This window comes from Eumetopias jubatus, unplaced genomic scaffold (assembly GCF_037043125.1).
Source record: "Eumetopias jubatus isolate StellerSeaLion01/CBP00866 unplaced genomic scaffold, mEumJub1_p1.0 scaffold_5, whole genome shotgun sequence".
In the NCBI taxonomy this organism is placed as follows: Eukaryota; Metazoa; Chordata; class Mammalia; order Carnivora; family Otariidae; genus Eumetopias; species Eumetopias jubatus.
The window spans coordinates 100834306-100854886 of NW_028274811.1; the positions used below are offsets into that span (position 1 = coordinate 100834306).

Genomic DNA, 20581 nt, shown 5'->3' on the forward strand with positions numbered 1-20581 from the left:
AAAATTTTTAAAGGAATGTTTATTGGATGGGATGAGTTGTAAGTTGGAAAGCCAGTGAGAAGGTGTATAATGAGGTGATAAAGGTAAGCATCAAGGAGGAGGTACAGACAATAGAAAATAAAATGTCAGAAGTCATACTGGTAAAAAATATTGAACTTCCTTCCCTTCACATTCCTAAGAATAGAAAGTTAATATTAAATACATTAAAAATATTCATTACAAACATAATAATAATAGCAACAATAATAATAAAAATAGTAAGAATGAAATAATCTTTAACAGGTCTTTCAGATGTTTACTTGCATCATTCTTGAAACTCCATAGGAGCTCAACAGCAGTTTGTATTGCCTGGAAGAAATATTAAAAAGAGGTATTAGTCTTCTAAACTAATCCATCAGTCATTATAAACTAAAAACAGGCATTTCCTATCTTCTATAAGGCAGGTGAAGCAATGTCTGCATTCTGTAGCATAATTATATATATATATAAATTTTTTTAGTTTTATTTATTTAAGTAATCTCTATACCCAATGTGGGGCTCAAACTCATGACCCCGAGATCAAGAGTAGCATGCTCCTCCAACTGAGCCAGCCAGGTGCCCCACATAATTATATTTCTTCATTCACTATTTTAACCAATTTTGATTTATTGTCAAAGATAAAAAGATTCATAGTCAAAAAAGAAAACTTTACTTGTCCACAACTACAAATTCGACATTTAGGTTAAAAATTTAAGGGTATGAGAAAGGGAACAATTCTGGGGGTAGGGTGGGGTTTGGGTGGGCAGGTAGGAGCAAAAATGTCAGACAAGGCTTCAAGGAAGATGGGACCTGAACTGGGCTTGAAGGTGGGATCTAGACATGTGGAAAATAGAGAGTACAGAAGGAGGAAAAGGCATTTTACACAAAAATCTTAGTATGGATTTTGTACATCAGAAACTGTCAACAAATTCTCACAGTTTGTAAAAATGGAAAACTTGTGACATGCTGTGAAACCAAATCTAAAGGAAGATGTCACTTATGCATTTATTCCTTTCTTACCTTCTTTCAACGGCGTTTTGAGAGCAAAATTTTCTTTGCTTTCATGAAGAAAAGCCTTCGAAGGATCAAAGTGTTTGATACCAAGAACTTTATTCAATTCCTCCTGTAGTTTTGTCTCACTTTGTTTTCTTTTAGCAAGCTGAGAGCGGAGTTTTGACACCTCCTATGTAAGAAAAATATAGACAATAAACAAGAATTAAAGTTCATGTTGGTGAACTGTGTTATCCATGTTACCAACAAATTCCAAAGTTGCTCATCTACCAAACCAAAAGGCAAAAATCTCTACTAGATACAGGATTTAAGACTACAAATTAAAAATGACTCTGAAGGGCTGTGACAGAGGAGATAATGAGACATTTAAATCTTCTTGCCACTCTACAGTGGCAAACATACAAAGCTATGTTTCTGATAAAAGTTCATCTCCAAATGAAATGCAGAGGCCAACCTCTGGCATGACAGCCTCAGAAGCTCCACTAACCTGCTTCTCAGGGAAATTAAAAATTATAAAAAAGGCAACCATTTAAAGCCTGTAAAAATGGTCCTAAGGCAAAATGGCCAATGAAGAAATCTCTATTCAAGCAAATCTAGAAAAATACGGTAAAAAAAGTTAAGGGTCTGTGGTATTTGAACCAACCCTGCTCCTTAGCGAGGTAAAAACCCTACACCAGACAGCTGCAGTGAAGAATATGGGGCCCTCTCTTCCTCCAGCACCCACTCAGAGGCTTTTCCTGCCAGAAGCTGGACATCAGCATTTCTCTTCTCACCCCCAGCTACCTGTTGCCGAGGCCATGTCCCAAGTAAATGTGGCTGAGAGGTGAAGGATCCTTTCTTCCGTAGAACAAAGGGCTCTACCTTAGGAGCTGTGTGCTGAAAATGCTGAGACCCTGATCACCTTTGCCTGGGCTCATAAAGTGATGATTCCATGCCAGGGAGAGAACCTCAGGCTGTTCCCCTTTTCCCTCTCCCCCAAGTCCACCAAGCACTCAGTTCCTAGGCCAGATGTGTCGCTCAGAGAAAAGCTGGTCATCTTCTCCAACTTCAGCTCCAGAGCCCTGTCTCAGAGATTTTATCTGGAGGGGAGAAGTGGGCTTTAAAACACATAGCTCCTAATTTCTTGCCAGAGGGGCTGATTTCACTTGGAACAGAATGCTGATTTCACTTGGAACAGAACTGAGAGAAGTTCAAGCTGGAAGAACAGTAGAGCTGGTGGTGTAAGGGAACTGGGAGGTGATTCAAAATATAGGCTAAATGGTAGGTTTAAAACTGGTGAATAAGACGGCTGGGAGGAGCCCTTCTGGAGTCAGAACATAATTATTGAACTCAGACACAATTCCAGTGGAAGAGCCAGAATTTACTTGGGTTAGTTTGTAGAGCAATTATACTCCAGGGCACTGTTGAAAATAAAAGAGCAATAAGCAACTAGTTATCTAGCAACTAGCAGTTTAACAAGTCATCAGGGAAATAGAGGAAGACAGCCTTACCAAAATCAGCGTCATGCCAGGGTGACTGTGGGCATATTCTAAACTGAACCTCCCTGAGTAGCAACATCAGAGGCACAACACTACTGGGAGTGGAGAGAAGGAATAGAATTCACTAGCACAATCCAGCCAATTACTAAACAAATGGACAAGAAAATAACAATGGACCTGGAAGGAGAGGGCTGTAGAAGTGCTATAATATGTAATCTAAAATATCCACTATCTGACAAAAATGTACAAAGACACAGGAAAGCATAACCTATACATTGGAAAAAAGCAGGGAACAAAAACTGCCTGCAAGAGTAACCAGATATTGGACTTATCCAAAAAATATTTTAAAGTAGCCATTATAAATATATTCATAGGGTGGCGCCTGAGTGGCTCAGTCGTTAACGTCTGCCTTTGGCTCAGGTCATGATCACAGGGTCCTGGGATCGAGTCCCGCACTGGGCTCCCTGGTTCGCGGGAAGCCTGCTTCTCCCTCTGCTGCTCCCCCTGCCTGTGTTCCCTCTCTCCCTGTCTCTCTCTCTGTCAAATAAATAAATAAAATCTTTAAAATATATATATATATATTCATTGAACCAAAGGAACCCCCCCAAAAAAGCGAGAATACTCAAATTACTAGAATCAGAAATGAAAGAAGGGATACGATGACTGACCTTACCGAAATTATAAGGATTATAAAAAAAGTACTATGAACAGTTATATATCCATAAATCAGATAACATAAATGAAATGGACAAATTCCTAGAAAGACACAAACTACTGAAACTGTCTCAAAAAGAAAGTCAATATGAATAGACTCATAAGACATGAAAAGATTGAATAGTCATCAAAATCTACCCACAAAGAAAAGCTGAGGTCTGGATAGCTTCACTACTGAATTCTATTGCACATTCAGTGAAGAATTAAACCAAGTATTCACAAACTATTTCAAAAAGCAAAAAAGACAAAATCTTTCCCAACTAATTTTATGAGGTCAGCATTATCTGGATACCAAAACCAGACAAAGATAGTACATAAACCCTATAGACCAGTATCTGTTGGGAATATGGATGAAAAAAATCCTTAGCAAAAATTAGCAAAGTGAATCCAGCAACTTTATAAAAAGGGAATTATACACCATGACCAAGTGAAATTTATCAGAAATGCAAGGTTAATTTAATATCCAAAAATCAATTTAAGAAATCATAGCAATAGAAAGTCATGTGATTATGTTATAGACACAGAGAAGGCATTTGACAAAATTTAACACACTTTCATGATAAAAACCCTAAAAAAACTAGTAATGGAAGGACACTTTCTCAATTTGATAAAGAATATCTATGACAGACCCACAGCTAATAGCATACTTAATGGTGAAAGTGTGAATGCTTTCCCCCAAATCAGGATCAAAACAAGGATGTTCACTCATATCACTTCTATTCAACATTGTCTGGAGGTTCTACCCAGGGAATTTAGGCAAGAAAAAGTAATCAAATGCATTGAAGAGAAGTAGAACTATCTCTATTTACAAATGATCTTCTATACAGAAAATCCTAAGGAAGCCACTAAAAAACTATTACAACAAATAAATGAGTTCAGCAAGATTGGAGAATACTAGACCAGTATACAAAAATCAATTTTATTTCTATACACTTGCAATGAACTACCCAAAAATGAAATTAAGAAAACAACTTCACATACAACATTACAAAGGATACAATACTTAGGAATAAATTTAACAAAAGAAGTGCAAAACTTACATTTTGAAATGGCCAAAACATTATTGAAAGAAATGAAAGATCTAAGTAATTGGAAAAACATCTCATGTTCTTGGATCAGAAGATGTAACACAGTTAAGGGGTGCCTGGGTGGGTCAGGCGTTAAACGTCTGCCTTCGGCTCAGGTCATGATCCCAGGGTCCTGGGATTGAGCCCCGCATCGGGCTCCCTGCTCAGCAGGAAGCCTGTTCTCCCTCTCCCACTCTCCCTGCTTGTGTTCCCTCTCTCCCTGTGTCTCTCTCTGTCAAATAAATAAATAAATAAAACGTTAAAAAAAAAAGATGTAACACAGTTAAGATGGCAATACCCCAAGCCTATCTACACACTCAACATAATTCCCATATGAATTTTAAATGAGTTCTTTGTAAAAGTTGAATAGCTGGTTTGGGAATTCATATGGAATTGCAAGGAACCCAGAATAGTCAAAACAATCTTGAAAAAGGAGAAAGTAGGATGATTCATGTTTCATGGTTTTAAAACTTACTACAAACCAACAGTAATCAAGACAGTGTAGAAGTACAAGGATATATCAGTGGAATACATTTGAGAGTCTAGAAATAAACCATAAGTAAACGATCAACTGATTTTCAACAAGGGTGTCAAGACCACTCACTGGGGAAAGAATAGTCTCTTTAACAAATGGCATGAGAACAACTAGATATCCACATGCTAAAGAATACAGCTGAGCCCTTACTTCACACTGTATATAAAACCCTCAAATGGATCAATGACCTAAATATAAAAGTTAAAACTGTCTGTAAAACTCTTAGAAGAAAACAGGGATAAATCTTCATGCCCTAGGATTTGGCAAAGGATTGTTAAATGTCAAAGAACAAGAAACAAAGGAAAAAATAGATATACTGGACTTAGTCAAAATTTTGTGCTTCAGTGAACATCATTAAGAAAGTAAAATGACAATGTACAGAATGGGAGAAAATATTTTCAAGTAATACATCTGATAAAGAACATAAACATATAAAGAACTCTCATAATTTATTTAAAAACAAACAAACAAACAGTAATCCAATTAAAAATGGGCAAAGGATATAAATAGTTCTTCCAGGAAAGACATACAAATGGCCGATAAGCACAAGAAAAGATGGTCAACATCATTAATCATCAGGGAAATGCAAGTCAAAACCACAATTAGGTATCTCTTCACATCCACTAGTATGGTCAGAACGAAGAAATCAGGTAATAAGAAATGTTGGTGAGGATGTGGAAAAACTGGAACCCTCATATATTGCAGGTAGAATATAGAAAGATACAGCTGCTTTGGAAAAGAGTTCTTCAAATGATTAAACATAAAGTTACCAAGTTACCAAGCAATTTCACTCTTAAGTATAACCCAAGAGAAACCAAAACATACGTCCACACAAAAACCTGTACATGAATGCTTATAGGAGCATTATTCATAATAGCCCAAAGGTGGAAACAAGTCAAATGTCTATCAACTGACAAATGGATAAATAAAATGTGACATATCCATATAATGAAATATTATTAGGTCATAAAGAGGAATGAAGTACTTATATGTGCTATGACATGGATGAACTTTGAAAACACTGTTAAGCAAAAGAAGCTAGTCACAAAAGACCACATATTATTTGAGTGCACAAATAGGAAATATCCAGAATAGGGAAATTTATAGAGACAGAAAGTAGATTAGTGGTGGGAGGGGTGAATGAGGAGTCAGGGAGATGACAGTTAAAAGGCAAGGGGTTTCATTTTGAGGTGATACAAATGTTCTAAAATTGACTATGGAGATGGTTGCATATCTGTGAATGTACTAAACACCAGAGTTGAATACTCTAAATGGGTGAATTGTATGGTATGTGAATTATATCTTAATAGAGGTGTTAAAAAAAAGCTTAAATGCTTAGCTATCTTCTTCTTAAGTAATCTCTACACCCAATATGGGCTTGAACTCATGACTCTGAGATCAAGAGTCACATGTTCTACCAACTGAGCCAGCCAGGTGCCGCAAATGCTTAAACTATTTTTGAATACGGCTTATCTTTATGATATTTATTTATACCAAGGACTTTGCTATTTTGCAAATAGAAATGGATGTGTAAAGCTTTATGAACTCTTCCAATTACACTAGTGATTTTCAATATACTAATGAGGTAGTTGGAAAACCTGGGAACATTAATAGCCATCTGGTCAACACTCTAAAATAAATCCATAATTCTCAGATGGATGTTCCTCTATAAACTTAGTTTTTTCTGATACCGAAGTCCTTCCTTAAACTCAAATTTTATAGTTAGAATAACAAATGCCCCACCCTAATACCTTCAATAGAACTAAGTGTTATTTTACAAACCGATTTGAGTTGGCTATTTTCATCTTTCAGTTTCACAACATGCTTGATTTTTTGCTTTAGATTTTGATGACCCAGTAATTTAGCATACGAATCTCTTAGTTTATTTAGTTGTTCCTGAGCTGCACCATGTTCATTCAACAAAGCCTGTTTCTCTGCTTCAAATGCATCCAGTTGTAGCTGAAAAAGATTTTTTTAATAGACTTAGAAATGTTAAATTTACTTGTCTCATATAAACGACAAGGGAAACTCAAGTACCAAAAAAAAAAAAAAAAAAAAAATGATGGACAAAAACAGATCATGCTGACATATCCTCAGGGCTCTCCATAAATTCTGTGAGACTCTTTAAAAAAACTTTGGTGTATTTCATTTTTAAGATCACTAAAACAGAGGGAAAGAATCAGGGAAAGAAGGCCAGCTAGCCAGCCTAATCTGTGTATCAGCTGGATCATCATATCATAACCAATACTGTCCTCCCACATTTTTACGTGCTGAGCTTAGCATTTATCCTTTTTTATTTTAAGATCAGTATATTAATTTGAGAAACACAGAAAGATCATAACAAAATTAAGGATCACAAATTTACATAAATTATTGAAAATTTCTATCAGGAGAGCCTTCTAAGCTATCAAGTCTCTTATTAGAAGGTAATTTTTAGCCTATAAAGACTACACAAAAAAAGTATGAATAATTTAAAAAATTTATAAGTCTCCTCTAATAATGAGTTAAATTGGCACTGTAAATATACAGCAAAATGATCTTTCAGAAAAATCAAGTCACTGGGGTGACTATGACAGGGAACAAAGTGAATGCCTAAAACAAACACAAGTGAGTATAGACCCTACTGACAAACCTGAAAAGGTTTCGTTTTATTATATAGTTCTTCATAAAGGAGACGCCACTTATTCATTTCCTCAGTTAACTCTGCCACTGTGTTTTGTTTTCCAGCTTTTCTGTAAGGGGAAATGAAATTTAAAAACATAGTGTATTAGAAAAAATTACTGAGGTTATATGGCAGTCAGGTTCTAAACCTAGATTACCTTGCTTCTTCCTCTTCCAGTTGTTTCTTGAACTCTTCACCTTGTTGCTTGAGTTGGTTCTGCAAGTCAGTTATTGTTTTAAGAGAAGAGACTGTGATTTCTTTAATTTCTGCTTCTTTAAGTGCTGACTTGGTCTGCAGATCTAGAAGCATCCTTGAGTTTGAGAGAGAAGAGTCCACTAAACATTTTATAGCCATTTTAGTAACTTTTCCCCTTTTTTACTTAAAAAAACAAAAACAAAAACAAAAGAAACAAAACGACTCAAGGAACTCTCCAAAAATTGTACTTCTTTAACTGTGTAAACTCTTAATTTGCAATTGAAGATCACCCAAAGCGAGTCATGAAATTACAATTCCTTGCATCATTTAATAGCTGGTTTTCAACAACATTAAATTATCTTAATGGTTCTAACGCTACAAGTGTGGGCAGGTTTTAGTTCTCCCACATACCTTGCGTATTCTTGATTTGAGGTCTCAACTGCCAATATCTGATAATGAATGTCCTCTGCATTTTTCTCGGCCTTGGCCACTTTTTCCTGAAGTGATGAGTTCTCCAGCTTAAGATCTTCTATCTCACTAGCTGTTAATGCTTTATAACTTATTAAAAGGAAAATAAAAAGTTGAAGGATTTTTCTAACTACTGTATGCATGATAAATATATAGCTCATTAGTTTATATTTTATACAGTTTAAGGTAACACAAACAAAACCTTAGAAACCATGCATTTACACAGGTAAGAATTCAGTATTCTGAGGTCAGTACTAATGAGCTTATATGGCATATGCTGTTCATTTAAAGAAAAAACAAATCGAGTGCCTACTATGTGTATGAAGTATACCAAACATGAAAATTACTCCAAAACAAATAAATATATGATCCCTGCACCTATTGTCACAAAGTTTATGGTCTTGTGGGAAGATAGGGAAATGCCTCTCCAGGTCTTCACAAAAAAATGTGAAAATATATGTATAATAAGATTTGTGTTATGAAGAAAACTAGAGGGGCGCCTGTGTGGCTTAGTTGGTTAAACATCTGCCTTCGACTCAGGTCAGGATCCGAGTCCTGGGATGGAACCCTGCAAAGGGCTCCCTGCCCAGCAAGGAGTCTGCTTCACTCTCTCCTTCACACCTCCCCTACACTTGTGCGTGTCCACGCACTCTCTCGCTCATAAATAATAAATCTTAAAAAAAATGAAAAGCAAAGAAAAAGAAAACTAAAGAGCAGAAAGCTGACAAACGGGAACATACTGTTTTTGGCGATTCAGAAAAGGCCTTTCTGAGGAATTTATAGTTAGGCTGATATGTGATAGGTAAAGAAAAGTTAGCTAGGGTTCAGGTGAAAGTGGTTCAGAGGGAAAAGATGCATATGTGCTCTGAGGCAGGTAGAACACAGTGCTGAGAGATGAAACTGGAATGTAATGAAGCAGGGATGCAGGAGCAGATGCTAGAGGCATGAGGCCAGTGTGGAGTACATCAGCCTAGGTGAGTGGTAAAGGACGGTTAGACAAGGAGTTGGCAATGGAAAGATGTGAAATCTCTTTTGAAGGCAGAATTGCAAATTTCATGGAATAGGTTGGATGTTGGGAGAAAGGGAGAGAAAATGATTAAAGATGACTCTCAGAATTATGGAATGAGAAGCTGGGAAGAGGGAGATGTCACTGACTGGAATAAAAAGGAATGAGGGAAAGGTAGAAAAAGACAAAGAAAATCAAGAGTTGTTTCGGACAGGTTAATGTTACATGGTAGGGAGATACCTACTTGGAGATGTCAAGTGGGCAGCTGGATATATGGGTATAAAGCTGAAAGAAAAGATCAGGTTTGAAGAAATAAATTTTAATGCTATTAGCATACTGATGGTGAGTGAAGTCATAGAATGGCTAAAAACTTCCCAAGGCACAATTTTTCAAAGTAGCAGGAAAGGAAATCCCTTCACAGGGTTGAAAACAGTACTAAAATATAATTTTTATTTATGCTTGGACATATATAAATAGAAGTATATGTACACATATACATTATAGTACACATATACATTATACGCAGTAGATTATCCATATGGAAAAACAAAAATAAATTTGTTCCCTATATCACTGCATACACAAATCTGGATGGAAAAAAGAAACTTAAAAATAAAAGGTAAATACCTTTATGTTCTTGGGATGATAGAAAGAAGTTCTTAAACTACAAGCAAACATGTTCATATAAAAATCATAAATTCAAACATTAAAATCAGGGCGCCAGGGTGGCTCAGTTGGTTAAGTGTCCAACTCTCGATTATGTCTTGGGTCATGATCTCAGGGTTGTGGGATCGAGCCCTGCGTGGGCTCAGTGGGGAGTCTGCTTCTCTACCTCTTCTTCTGCCTCTCCCCGTCTCACTTGTGTGTACTCTCTTTCTCAAATAAATAAATCTTAAAAAAAATATTAAAATCAAGAATTTCCATTCATCAGAAGAAACCATAAAGAAAATGAAAGGATAAGCCACACTTTGGTGGAAGATATTTACAACCCATATTGCTGATAAAAACTTTACAATCAGGAAAAGATACTAATTCTATAGAGAAATGAATAAAAGTCATATATAAGCCTTTTATGGAAAAGCGGAGGTGGATTATCCCTAGGAAAAAGTCATTTTACACTAAGTACACTGGTAAAATCTAAGAAATCTAACAAGCTTTGGAGACGAAGTAGATCAATGGTTGCCCATACAACCCTAGTGAAAGTGTAGATTCTCCCTGCCACTTTGTAAAGCAATCTGGCATTAATTTTAAAGTTGAACATTTACATTTGTAGGACTTCAGGGTAATTCTTATACATGTATACTAGAAGACTACAAGAATATTCCTGAGAATACTATTAATAGTAGCAAAAGATTCTATGAAACTTTTAAAGAGTTAATATCTATTCTTCTCAAACTATTCCAAAAAACATAAGAGGAAGGAAAACTTACAAATTCATTCTGTGAGGCCAGTATCACCCGAGTACCAAAACCAGATAAAGACACCACACAAAAAAGAGAACTACAGGCCATTACTTCTCATAAATATAGGTGCAAAAATCCTCAACAAAATTTTAGCAAACTGAATCCAACAACACATTAAAAAAAATCAAACACCACGATCAGGTGGGATTTATTCCTGGGATGCAAGAGTGGTTCAACAGTCACAAAACAATCAACATCACATCAGTAAGAGAAAGGATGAAAACCATATGATCATTTCAATTGGAGCAGAGAAATCATTTGACAAAGTACAACATCCATTCATGATAAAAACCTTCTGCAAAGTAGGTCTAGAGGAAACATACCTCAACATAATAAAGGCCTGATATGAAAAACCTACAGCCAACATCATACTCAATAGTGAAAAATTGAGAGCTTTTCCCCTAAGGTCAGGAACAAGACAAGGATGTCCACTCCACCACCTTTACTCAACATAGGACGGGAAATCCTAGCCACAGCAGTTAGACAACAAAAAAGAAATAAAAGGCATCCAAACTGGAAAGGAAGTGAAACTCTCCCTATTTAGAAATGACTTGACATTATGTGTAGAAAACCCTAAAGACTCCACCAAAAAACTGCTAGAACCGATAAATGAATTCAGTAAATTCACAGGATTCAAAACCAATGTACAGAAATGTGTTGTATTCCTATACACTAATAATGAAGCAGCAGAAAGAAAAATTAATAAAATACCATTTATAACTGCCAAAAACAATATCTGGGAATAAACTTAACCAAAGAAGTCAAAGGCCTATACTCTGAAAACTATAAAACATTGATGGAAAAAATTCAAGACAACACAAAGAAATGTAAAGACATTCTATGCTCATAAGTTGAAAGAACAAATATTGTTAAAACGTCTATACTGCCCAAAGCAATCTACAGATGTAATGCCATCCTTATCAAAATACCAATAGCACTTTTCACAGAAGTAGAACAAACAATCCCAAAATGTGTATGGAACCACAAAGACCTCGAATAGCCAAAACAATCTTGAAAAAGAAAAACAAAACTTGAGGTACCACAATTTCAGATTTCAAGTTATATTACCAAGTGGTAGTAATTAAAACAGTATGGTACAGGCATAAAAACAGACACATAGATCAATAAAACAGAACAGAAAGTCGGGAAATAAACCCACAATTATAGGGTCAATTAATCTTGGACATAGGAGGAAGGAATATACAACAGGAGGAAGACAATTTCTTCAACAAATGGTGTTGGGAAAACTGGAGAGCTACATTGCAAAAGAATGAAACTGGACCACTTTCTTTCACTATACACAAAAATAAACTCAAAATGCATTAAAAACCTTGATGTGAGACCTGAAACCATAAAAATCCTTTTTTTTTTAAGCCTCATTCTTTATTTTTTTTAAGATTTTATTTATTTATTCATGAGAGACAGAGAGAGAGAGAGAGAGAGGCAGAGGGAGAAGCAGGCTCCCAAGGAGCAGGGAGCCCGACGTGGGACCCGATCCCAGGACCCTGGGATCATGACCCGAGCCGAAGGCTGACGCTTAACCATCTGAGTCACCCAGGCGCCCTGAAATCATAAAAATCCTTGAAGAGAGCATAGGCATTAATCTCACATTGGTTGTAGTAATATTTTTCTAGATATGTCTCCTGAGGCAAGGGAAATAAAACCAAAAACAAACTATGTGGACTACATCAGAATACAAGGTTTTGGCACAGCGAAGGAAACAATCAACAAAACTAAAAGGTGGGAGAAGGTATTTGCAAATGACATATCCGATGATGGGTTAGTATCTAAAATATATAAAGAACTGATACAACTCAATATCTAAAAAACATATAGTGCAATTAAAAAATGAGCAGAAGACATGAACAGACATTTCTCCAAAGAAGAGATCCAGATGGCCAACAGACACATGAAAAGATGCTCAATATCACTCATCATCAGGGAAACACAAATCAAAACTACAATGAGATGTCACCTCACACTTAATCAGAATGGCTAAAATCAAAAACACAAGAAACAACAAGTGTTTATGAGGATGTGGAGAAAAAGGCACCCTCTTGCACTATTGGTGGGAATGCAAACTGGTGCAGCCACCGTGGAAAACAGTATGGAGTTTCCTCAAAAAATTAAAAATAGAACTACCCTATGACCCAGTAATCACACTACTGGGTATTTTCCCCCTAAATATAAAAGCACTAATTCAAAGGGATACATGCACCCCTATGTTTATAGCAGTATTATCAACAATAGCCAAACTATGAAAGCGGTCCAAGTGTCCACTGATAGATGAATGGATACAGAAGATGTGGTAGATATACACAATGGAATATTATTCAGCCATAAAAAAGAAATGAAATCTTGCTATTTGCAAAAGCGTGGATAGAGCCAGAGAATACAATGCTAAGTACACAAAGTCAGAAAAAGAAAAATACCATATGATTTCACTCATGTGGAATTTAAGAAACAAGCAAGCAAAAATACATAAATAAAAAAGAGAGACACAGAGAGAGATAAACCAAGAAATAGACTCTTAACCACAGAGAATAAACTGATCGTTATCAGAGGGGAGGTGGGGTGGTGGGGGGGTAGCAGATGGGGGATGGGGATTAAAGAGTACACTTATCATGATGAAAAAAAATAAATAAAATAAATAACAAAAGAAATGAAAAGCCACCCAAAAGCCCAAAATGAGAATGGGTAAATTGTGGTAATTTTAATAAAATCAAATATTCTACAGCAATTAGTATGAACAAACTATAACCTCAGTCAACAATGTGATTCAATTCTTGAAACATACATAATGCAGAATACAAAGACAAGTCTCAGGAAATGGCATACAGCATAATGACATTTTTTGGCAAGGTTCAGGAAAAAGGCAAAATTACATAATATATTTGTATGGCTACACATGCTATAAAATTATACACAGGAAAAGAGTGAGGAAATTATTAATGTAGGCTTTAAATGGTGTTATCTATTGGTGGAAAGCAGGCAGATGGGACAGTAGAGGAACTCCTATATAATACCAAGTTGTTGAAATCTTTTGGCTTACTGCTTTGGTTGTCTTACTGGCTCATGCACGTTGATTTTATCTTTATGTTTTATAATTTATGTGTTGTATACCTTTTATATTTATTAAATATACTAAAATAGATATAAGACAGAGACCTCATCCCCAAATGCTCTAAATATAATAAAAATGTTTATATCAATATGCTCTTGGTGTGAGATGCACACAAATTTCTTTAATTATCCCCTGCAATTTGTAGTTCCCCCAAAATAAACTTCTTTTTTTAAAGGGAAAATAATAAGTAGATGGAATAGGAAGTGAGGAAACGGATACAGTAATTACAGAGAAGCTTCTATAAAGACAAGCTACAAAGATGAGTAGAATTTTGGATGAAGGGTGTTGGGATTGAGAGGTGTTGCTGGATAGCTGCAGAAGGAAGTGGGGGGTGGTCAAAGGAGTTAATAAAATGTATATATTTTGAAGATTTTATTTATTTGTTTGAGACAGAGAGAGCATGCATGAGTGGGCGGGGTGGGGGAGGGGAGGAAGGGACAGAAAAGGAAGGAGAGGAAGAGAGAAAGAATCCCAAGCAGACTCCACCTTGAGCATGGAGCCCGAAGCGGGGTTTGATCTCATGACCCTGAGATCATGACATGAGCTGAAACCAAGAGTCAGATGTTTAACTGACTGAGCCACCCAGACACCACTAAAATTTAAGTATTTTATATATATATTTTTAAGATTGATTTATTTATTTGAGAGAGTATGCCAGCAGGGGGAGGGGCAGAGGGAGAGAGAGAGAGAGAGCAAGAGAAGCAGACTTCCTGCTGAGTGCAGGGCTTGATCTCATGACTCAGATCATGACCTGAGCCGAAATCAAGAGTTAGACACTTAAATGACTGAGCCACCCAAGGGCCCCTAAAATTTATGTATTTTAAAGATAAATGCATTAACATGTTTTAATATTGATTGAAACGAATCCGCCTGAAAGGTTGAAAAGGACAAGTGGAATAATGTCACTGAAGGCTAAAAGACTGGACCACTTCTCCTGTAATAGGTGGGAAGACAGGATGAGCATAAATGCAGGTGTGTTTACAGGTTTGGGAATGAGGAGATAAAAGCTTTAGAATTCTTCAGGAGGAAAAAGATGGTGTCAGGAGAGTAAGACAGAAGTGCCAAAGGTTTGCGAGCACGTGAAATTTGAAGGGGATGGCAGGAAAGGAAATTTGTATACATAGTAAGATTACCAGGGAACCCTAAATGCCTATTTATGGTTGGTCATTATGGAAGTTAGAGTAATACCAACCATTCTATTTGTGTGATTATTTTTCCAGATTTCACTAAACACTCCTCCCCACTCATATTACATTTCAGAGTGCAGGCTCCCAATAAAAATACCTTTCAAATTGAGCAGTAACATCTCCAAGGTTTTGTACTGTACTATCATACTTCTCCTGTAAGAGCAGGGTGGCCTGACAGTGAGCAGCATTAGTTTTTTCCAGTTCAGCTTCTTTCCTAAGGAACAATTAAAAGATAAAACACTAATTACAAATCATTATTCTAAGAAAGGGATTAGTATTTACCTTTTGACACTGTGAATCATGAGTCCAATGTCTGCATCTTTGTGTATGCTACTAGATAGCTTAGATTTAACTTTATGATCTGCTTCTAATAGCATGTTTATTCATGCACTAACTTCTTTTCTGGCTTCATCTTATCTTTCCTGCCCTTATTTTACTTTTTTTTATCCTAATTTACTCATTTTAAAATTTTTCTTTCAATATTATATGTACTTATGTAGGTAGTTAAAACTTTTTTTTTGGAAGAAGGTAGGGTAAAAAGACTCTAAAAACAATCTCAACTGCAGCAAACAAAAACTAAAGAATGTGAAAAATTAGCAGTTAAAAAGCACTCGGATTGAATAAAGTCTCTGCATTTAAACATTTTTATCTTTAACTACACTTGGTATTTCTTTGAAAAAAGAGTTTATAGGACTATGTAGATTTATTTTATTTCAGTAATCCACATAATAAATTGTTACTATTCAAAGATTCAATAACTTATTTGGTACATTATTATTCACTTATAGGCTAAGTCAGACAAAGAAAATAAACAACCAATCAAATTCCTTCTATAATGAGTATGGGATTTAAAAAATATACATGCCAACAGCTGGAAGCAGTCACAATCACATATAGTAAAAGATTTATGACAAAAATATTCTCTTCCCTGCCCCATAGAGAAATCACTTTCAATTTTCTTAGTTTTTCTCTTAATGCCTAAAATTTCCAGGCTGGATGGAACCTTAGAGATCATGTCATTAAAACCCCTTTATTTTGTATCTAATAAAATAGAAAATTAAAGAAATTAGAATTGTCTTGCTTAGAATCACAGAGCTATTTAGAAGATCCATCAATAAAATCCTTATCTCCTGAACTCTGCACCCAATTCCTTGAGTTAGAATAAATGATTGTCTCAACCTTCTTTCCTCCCTGAAACTGACATCATCTATTCAGTTTCTTAAAGTGCCTCTTCCCTGAGACTGGCTCCAGTATAGAACAATTCCCCCCGGGTCCCTGGGTGGCTCAGTTGGTTAAGCAAATGCCTTTGGCTCAGGTCATGATCCTGGAGTCCCGGGATCGAGTCCCAGGTCAGGCTCCCTGCTCAGCGGGGAGTCTGCTTCTCCCTCTGACCCTCCCCCCTCTCATGCTCTCTCTCTCTCTCTCATTCTCTCTCTTGCACATAAATAAAATCTTAAAAAAAAATAAAAACAAACAAACAAAAACAATTCCCCCTAATAACACTTTGGTAATGCTATCCTCCAAAGCAGGCATAAAACCTTTGTGTCCTTTTTATCACTGATCACCACAAGAAAATAGAAAAAGGATTTTATTTTTTATTTTTTATTTATTTTTTTAAAGATTTTATTTATTTTGAAAGAGAGAATGAGAGAGAGAGAGAGCATGAGAGGGGGTTGGGTCAGAGGGAGAAGCAAACTCCCTGCTGAGCAGGGAGCCCGATGCGGGACTCGATCCCGGGACTCCAGGATCATGACCTGAGCCGAAGGCAGTCGCTTAACCGACTGAGCCACCCAGGTGCCCAGAAAAAGGATTTTAGTAAAAATATCCAACAGGAGATGGATACATAGCTGTGAGATACATTATAATTCTGTAGACTCATGTATAGTTCTTGGTTCTTTGTTAGAAATATTTTTAGTGAGGAAATCCCAAGGATTCAAATAACATAATTATTTTTAGTTACAACTTGAACTCAAGAATCAACCTGGATATTTTAAATAAATGTAGTGGAGAAGGATGCATAATATAATACAAATAATACGGAATTAGAATTAAAAAAAGGTCCAAGTGGCCTGGCTGGCTCAGTCAGTGGAGTATGTGACTCTAGAACTTGAGGTTGTGAGTTCAAGCCCCACAGTGGGCATGGAGCCTACTTTAAAAGAAAAAAAAAAAGAAAAGTTTGATATCTCTTAAATTTCTTATTTTTGAATATTTCCCAGGTTTGGTTATTTTTTTCTCATTTTGCTTTTTTGATTGCTACTTCTGATTACTTGTGCTCCCTCAGAAAAGGTAATTAAAGGTATGACTTATGCTATGTAATCTAATGTACACGTAGGCAAAAAATGGAAATGTTTCTTAATAAAGGGTGGGATTCTCACCTTTTTTTTTCTTCTTCTAAATCTGTTATTGCTATAATGCTGACATCCAATATTTTTAGATAACATATGAGCAGTAAGGGAATCCCAAATTTTGGTCATTTGTTTATTAACATCCTTTTAAACTTCTGGCCTTAAGAAAAAGAAAGAAGCTATGCTTCTAACTCTGGCTGTCATACTTGTTTGCACACACATTCTATGCGTATACTTTACCTCTCTATTCCTCACTTGTAAAATAATTCCAACCTCACTTACTCGCATGATTGACCTGAGAATCCCGAGAGAATATACTGGAAAATACCTTTTAACATCTGAAGCCATATTAAACACGAGGTCTAATATTATTAATACAAACCCTCTCAGCTTCTCTTCTAGGAGTTTTAGTTCTTCAGCTCGAGATTTTGTTTCCTCTTCCAACTGCCTAACTAGCCTTTCAGCTTGTTCCTCCTTTTGCTGTAATTTATCTAGCTCATCCAGTATTTGCTTTAATTCTTCCTTAAAGAGAGTCCTCTCTTTCATCATTTCCTCTTGAAAAGAACATAGCTTCTGTTGAAGACTGGAGGACAAATCCTACATCCAAACAGAAAACCACTGAAATAGTATGAAATGGCATCATGAGGCTTCTACTTAAGCGCAAAAAAGAAGTACAGATAATAAAGTATGAATACAAAATTCATGAGCTTCAAAGAAACTTGAAAAATATAGATATCACCTGCATGTTGTCATGGATTATATCCTGGCACCGTGTTAACACTGTGGTAAATATTATTTCAGTCTTTTTTCTATGCATTGCACACCCACAACACATTCCTTGTAAAACTAAAATTATAATTTACAACTGACTTTCAGCATATATTTTTCTCAGATGATACTATATAAAAAGTATACTATGGGGTGCCTGGGTGGCTCAGTCGTTAAGCATCTGCCCTTGGCTCAGGTCATAGTCCCGGGGTCCTGGAATCGAGCCCCACATTGGGCTCCCTGCTTGGCGGGAAGCCTGCTTCTCCATCTCCCACTCCCCCTGCTTGTGTTCCCTCTCTCGCTATGTCTCTATCTGTCAAATAAATAAATAAACTCTTTAAAAAAAAGTATACTATGATTTTGATAGTATATAAATGTATTTTAAAGTTATATAATATACAAATAAATCACCACTGTGAAAAAATTCTAACATTAAAATAAAGTGAAGAAGACACAAATGGAGAGATAGTCTGTCCTCATGGATTGGAAAAGTTAATATTGTTAAAATATCCATACAACCATAGCAATCTATAGATTCTATGCAATCTCTATCAAAATGGGAATTTTCATAGAAATAGAAAAATGCTAAAATTCGTATGGAAACACAAAAGACCCTGAATAACCAAAGGGATCTTGACAAAGAAGAACAAAGTTGGAGGCATCATGCTTCCTGATTTCAAACTATCTTACAAATCTATAGCACTCAAAACAGTACTGGCATAAAAAAGAACACATCGAGGGGTGCCTGGGTAGGTCAGTTGGTTAAGCATCTGCCTTCAGCTCAGGTCATGATCCCAGGGTCCTGGGATGAAGCCCCACATAGGGCTCTCTGCTCAGCAGGGAGCCTGCTTCTTCCTCTCCCTCCCTCTCTCTCAAATAAATAAAATCTTAAAAAAAAATGAACAATCGATCAATAGAATAGAATAGAGCCCAGAAACAAACCCACACATATAGTCAATTAATTTATGATAAAAGAGCTAAAAATATACAATGGGAAAAGAACAGTTTCTTCAGTGAATGGTATTGGGAAACTGGAAAGCCACAAGCAAAAGAAGGAAGGTGGACCTACTATCTTATACCATAAACAAAAATTAACTCAAAATAGATTAAAGACTTTAATGTAAGACCTGAAACCATAAAACTCCTAGACGAAAACAGAGTAAGCAACCTGACATTGATCTTGGTGATGATCTTTTGGATAGGACACCAAAAGCAAAGGCAACAAAAGCAAAAATAAACAAGTGGGACTGTATCAAACTAAAAAGCTTCTGTTCAGGAAAGGAAACCACCAGAAATTGAAAATGTAACCTACTAAATGGGAGAAAATATTTGCAAATAATTGTCTTGATAAGGGGTCAATATCCAAAACATATAAAGAACTCTTACAGTTCAAAAGCAAAAAAGCCCCAAACAATCTGATTAAAAACTGGGCAGCAGATGTGAATAGACATTTCTCCAAAGACATACAGATAGCCAACAGGTACATGAAAAGATGCTCAACATCACTCATCATCAGGGAAATGCAAATCAAAACCACAATGAGATTCACCTCACATCTGTCAGAATGGTTATTATCAAAAGGAAAAGAAACAGGGGTGCCTGGCTGGCTCAGTTGGTAGAGAATGTGGCTCTTGATCTTGGGGTCATGAGCTCAAACCCCACGTTGGGCAGAGAGATTCCAAAAAAAAAAAAAAAAAAGAACAAGAAATAGCAAGTGTTGGCAAGGACGTGGAGAAAAGGGAACCATTGTGCACTGTTGGTGGGAATATCAATTGGTGTAGCCACTATGGAAAACAGTATGAATGTTTCTCAAAAAATTAAATATAGAACTGCCATACAATCTAGCAATTCCACTTCTAAGTATCTGAAGAAAATGAAAATACAAACTTGAAAAGATATATGCACCCAATGTACACATCAGCATTATTTACAATAGCTAAGATACGGAAAAAAGTATGTATTGATGGATGAATGGATAAAGAAAATGTGGTATATACACAATTGAATATTATTTAGCTATAAAAAAGAAGGAAATCTTGCTATATGTGATGCTATGGATGGACTTTGAGGGTACTGTAATAAATAAGTCAAAGAAAAATACTATATGATCTTATTTATATGTGGAAACTAAAAACAAATAAAAAACCCAGCTACAGAGAACAGATTGGTGGTTGCAGAGGTGGGGGTGGACAAAATGGGTGAAGGCAAAAAGTATAAACTTCCAGTTATAAAATACTTCAGTTGTGGGGATGTAATGTACAGTGGGGTGACTGGTTAACAAGACTGTATTGCATATTTGAAAGTTGCTAAGAGAGTAGATCTTAAAAGTTCTCCTCAGAAGGAAAAAAAATTCTTTAGCTTATCTATGGTGATAGATGCTAACTCGACTTATTGTGGTGATAATTTTGCAATACACACAGATATTGAATTGTTGTGTTGAATACCGGAAACTTATATACTGTTGCATGTCAATTTATACTTCAACCGAAAACAAAAAGAAAAACCTGGTATAGATATGCCCAGAGCACTTAATGAAAGAA

The 20581-nt window shown here is 36.0% G+C and overlaps 1 protein-coding gene across 1 annotated transcript in view; it reads right to left on the bottom strand.

The window, feature by feature from the left end:
• HMMR (hyaluronan mediated motility receptor) overlaps positions 1–20581 on the bottom strand; it is a 38064-nt gene continuing 17483 nt past the window's right edge. Inside the window, exons 11-18 of the mRNA XM_028106719.2 lie at positions 17656–17870; positions 15026–15142; positions 8092–8238; positions 7643–7795; positions 7456–7555; positions 6606–6782; positions 1039–1201; positions 1–348 (exon numbers count right to left, since the gene is read on the bottom strand). Of these exons, the coding sequence (XP_027962520.1) occupies positions 329–348; positions 1039–1201; positions 6606–6782; positions 7456–7555; positions 7643–7795; positions 8092–8238; positions 15026–15142; positions 17656–17870 (1092 nt within the window). The 3' untranslated portion in view covers positions 1–328. The remainder of the gene's footprint in view (positions 349–1038; positions 1202–6605; positions 6783–7455; positions 7556–7642; positions 7796–8091; positions 8239–15025; positions 15143–17655; positions 17871–20581) is intronic.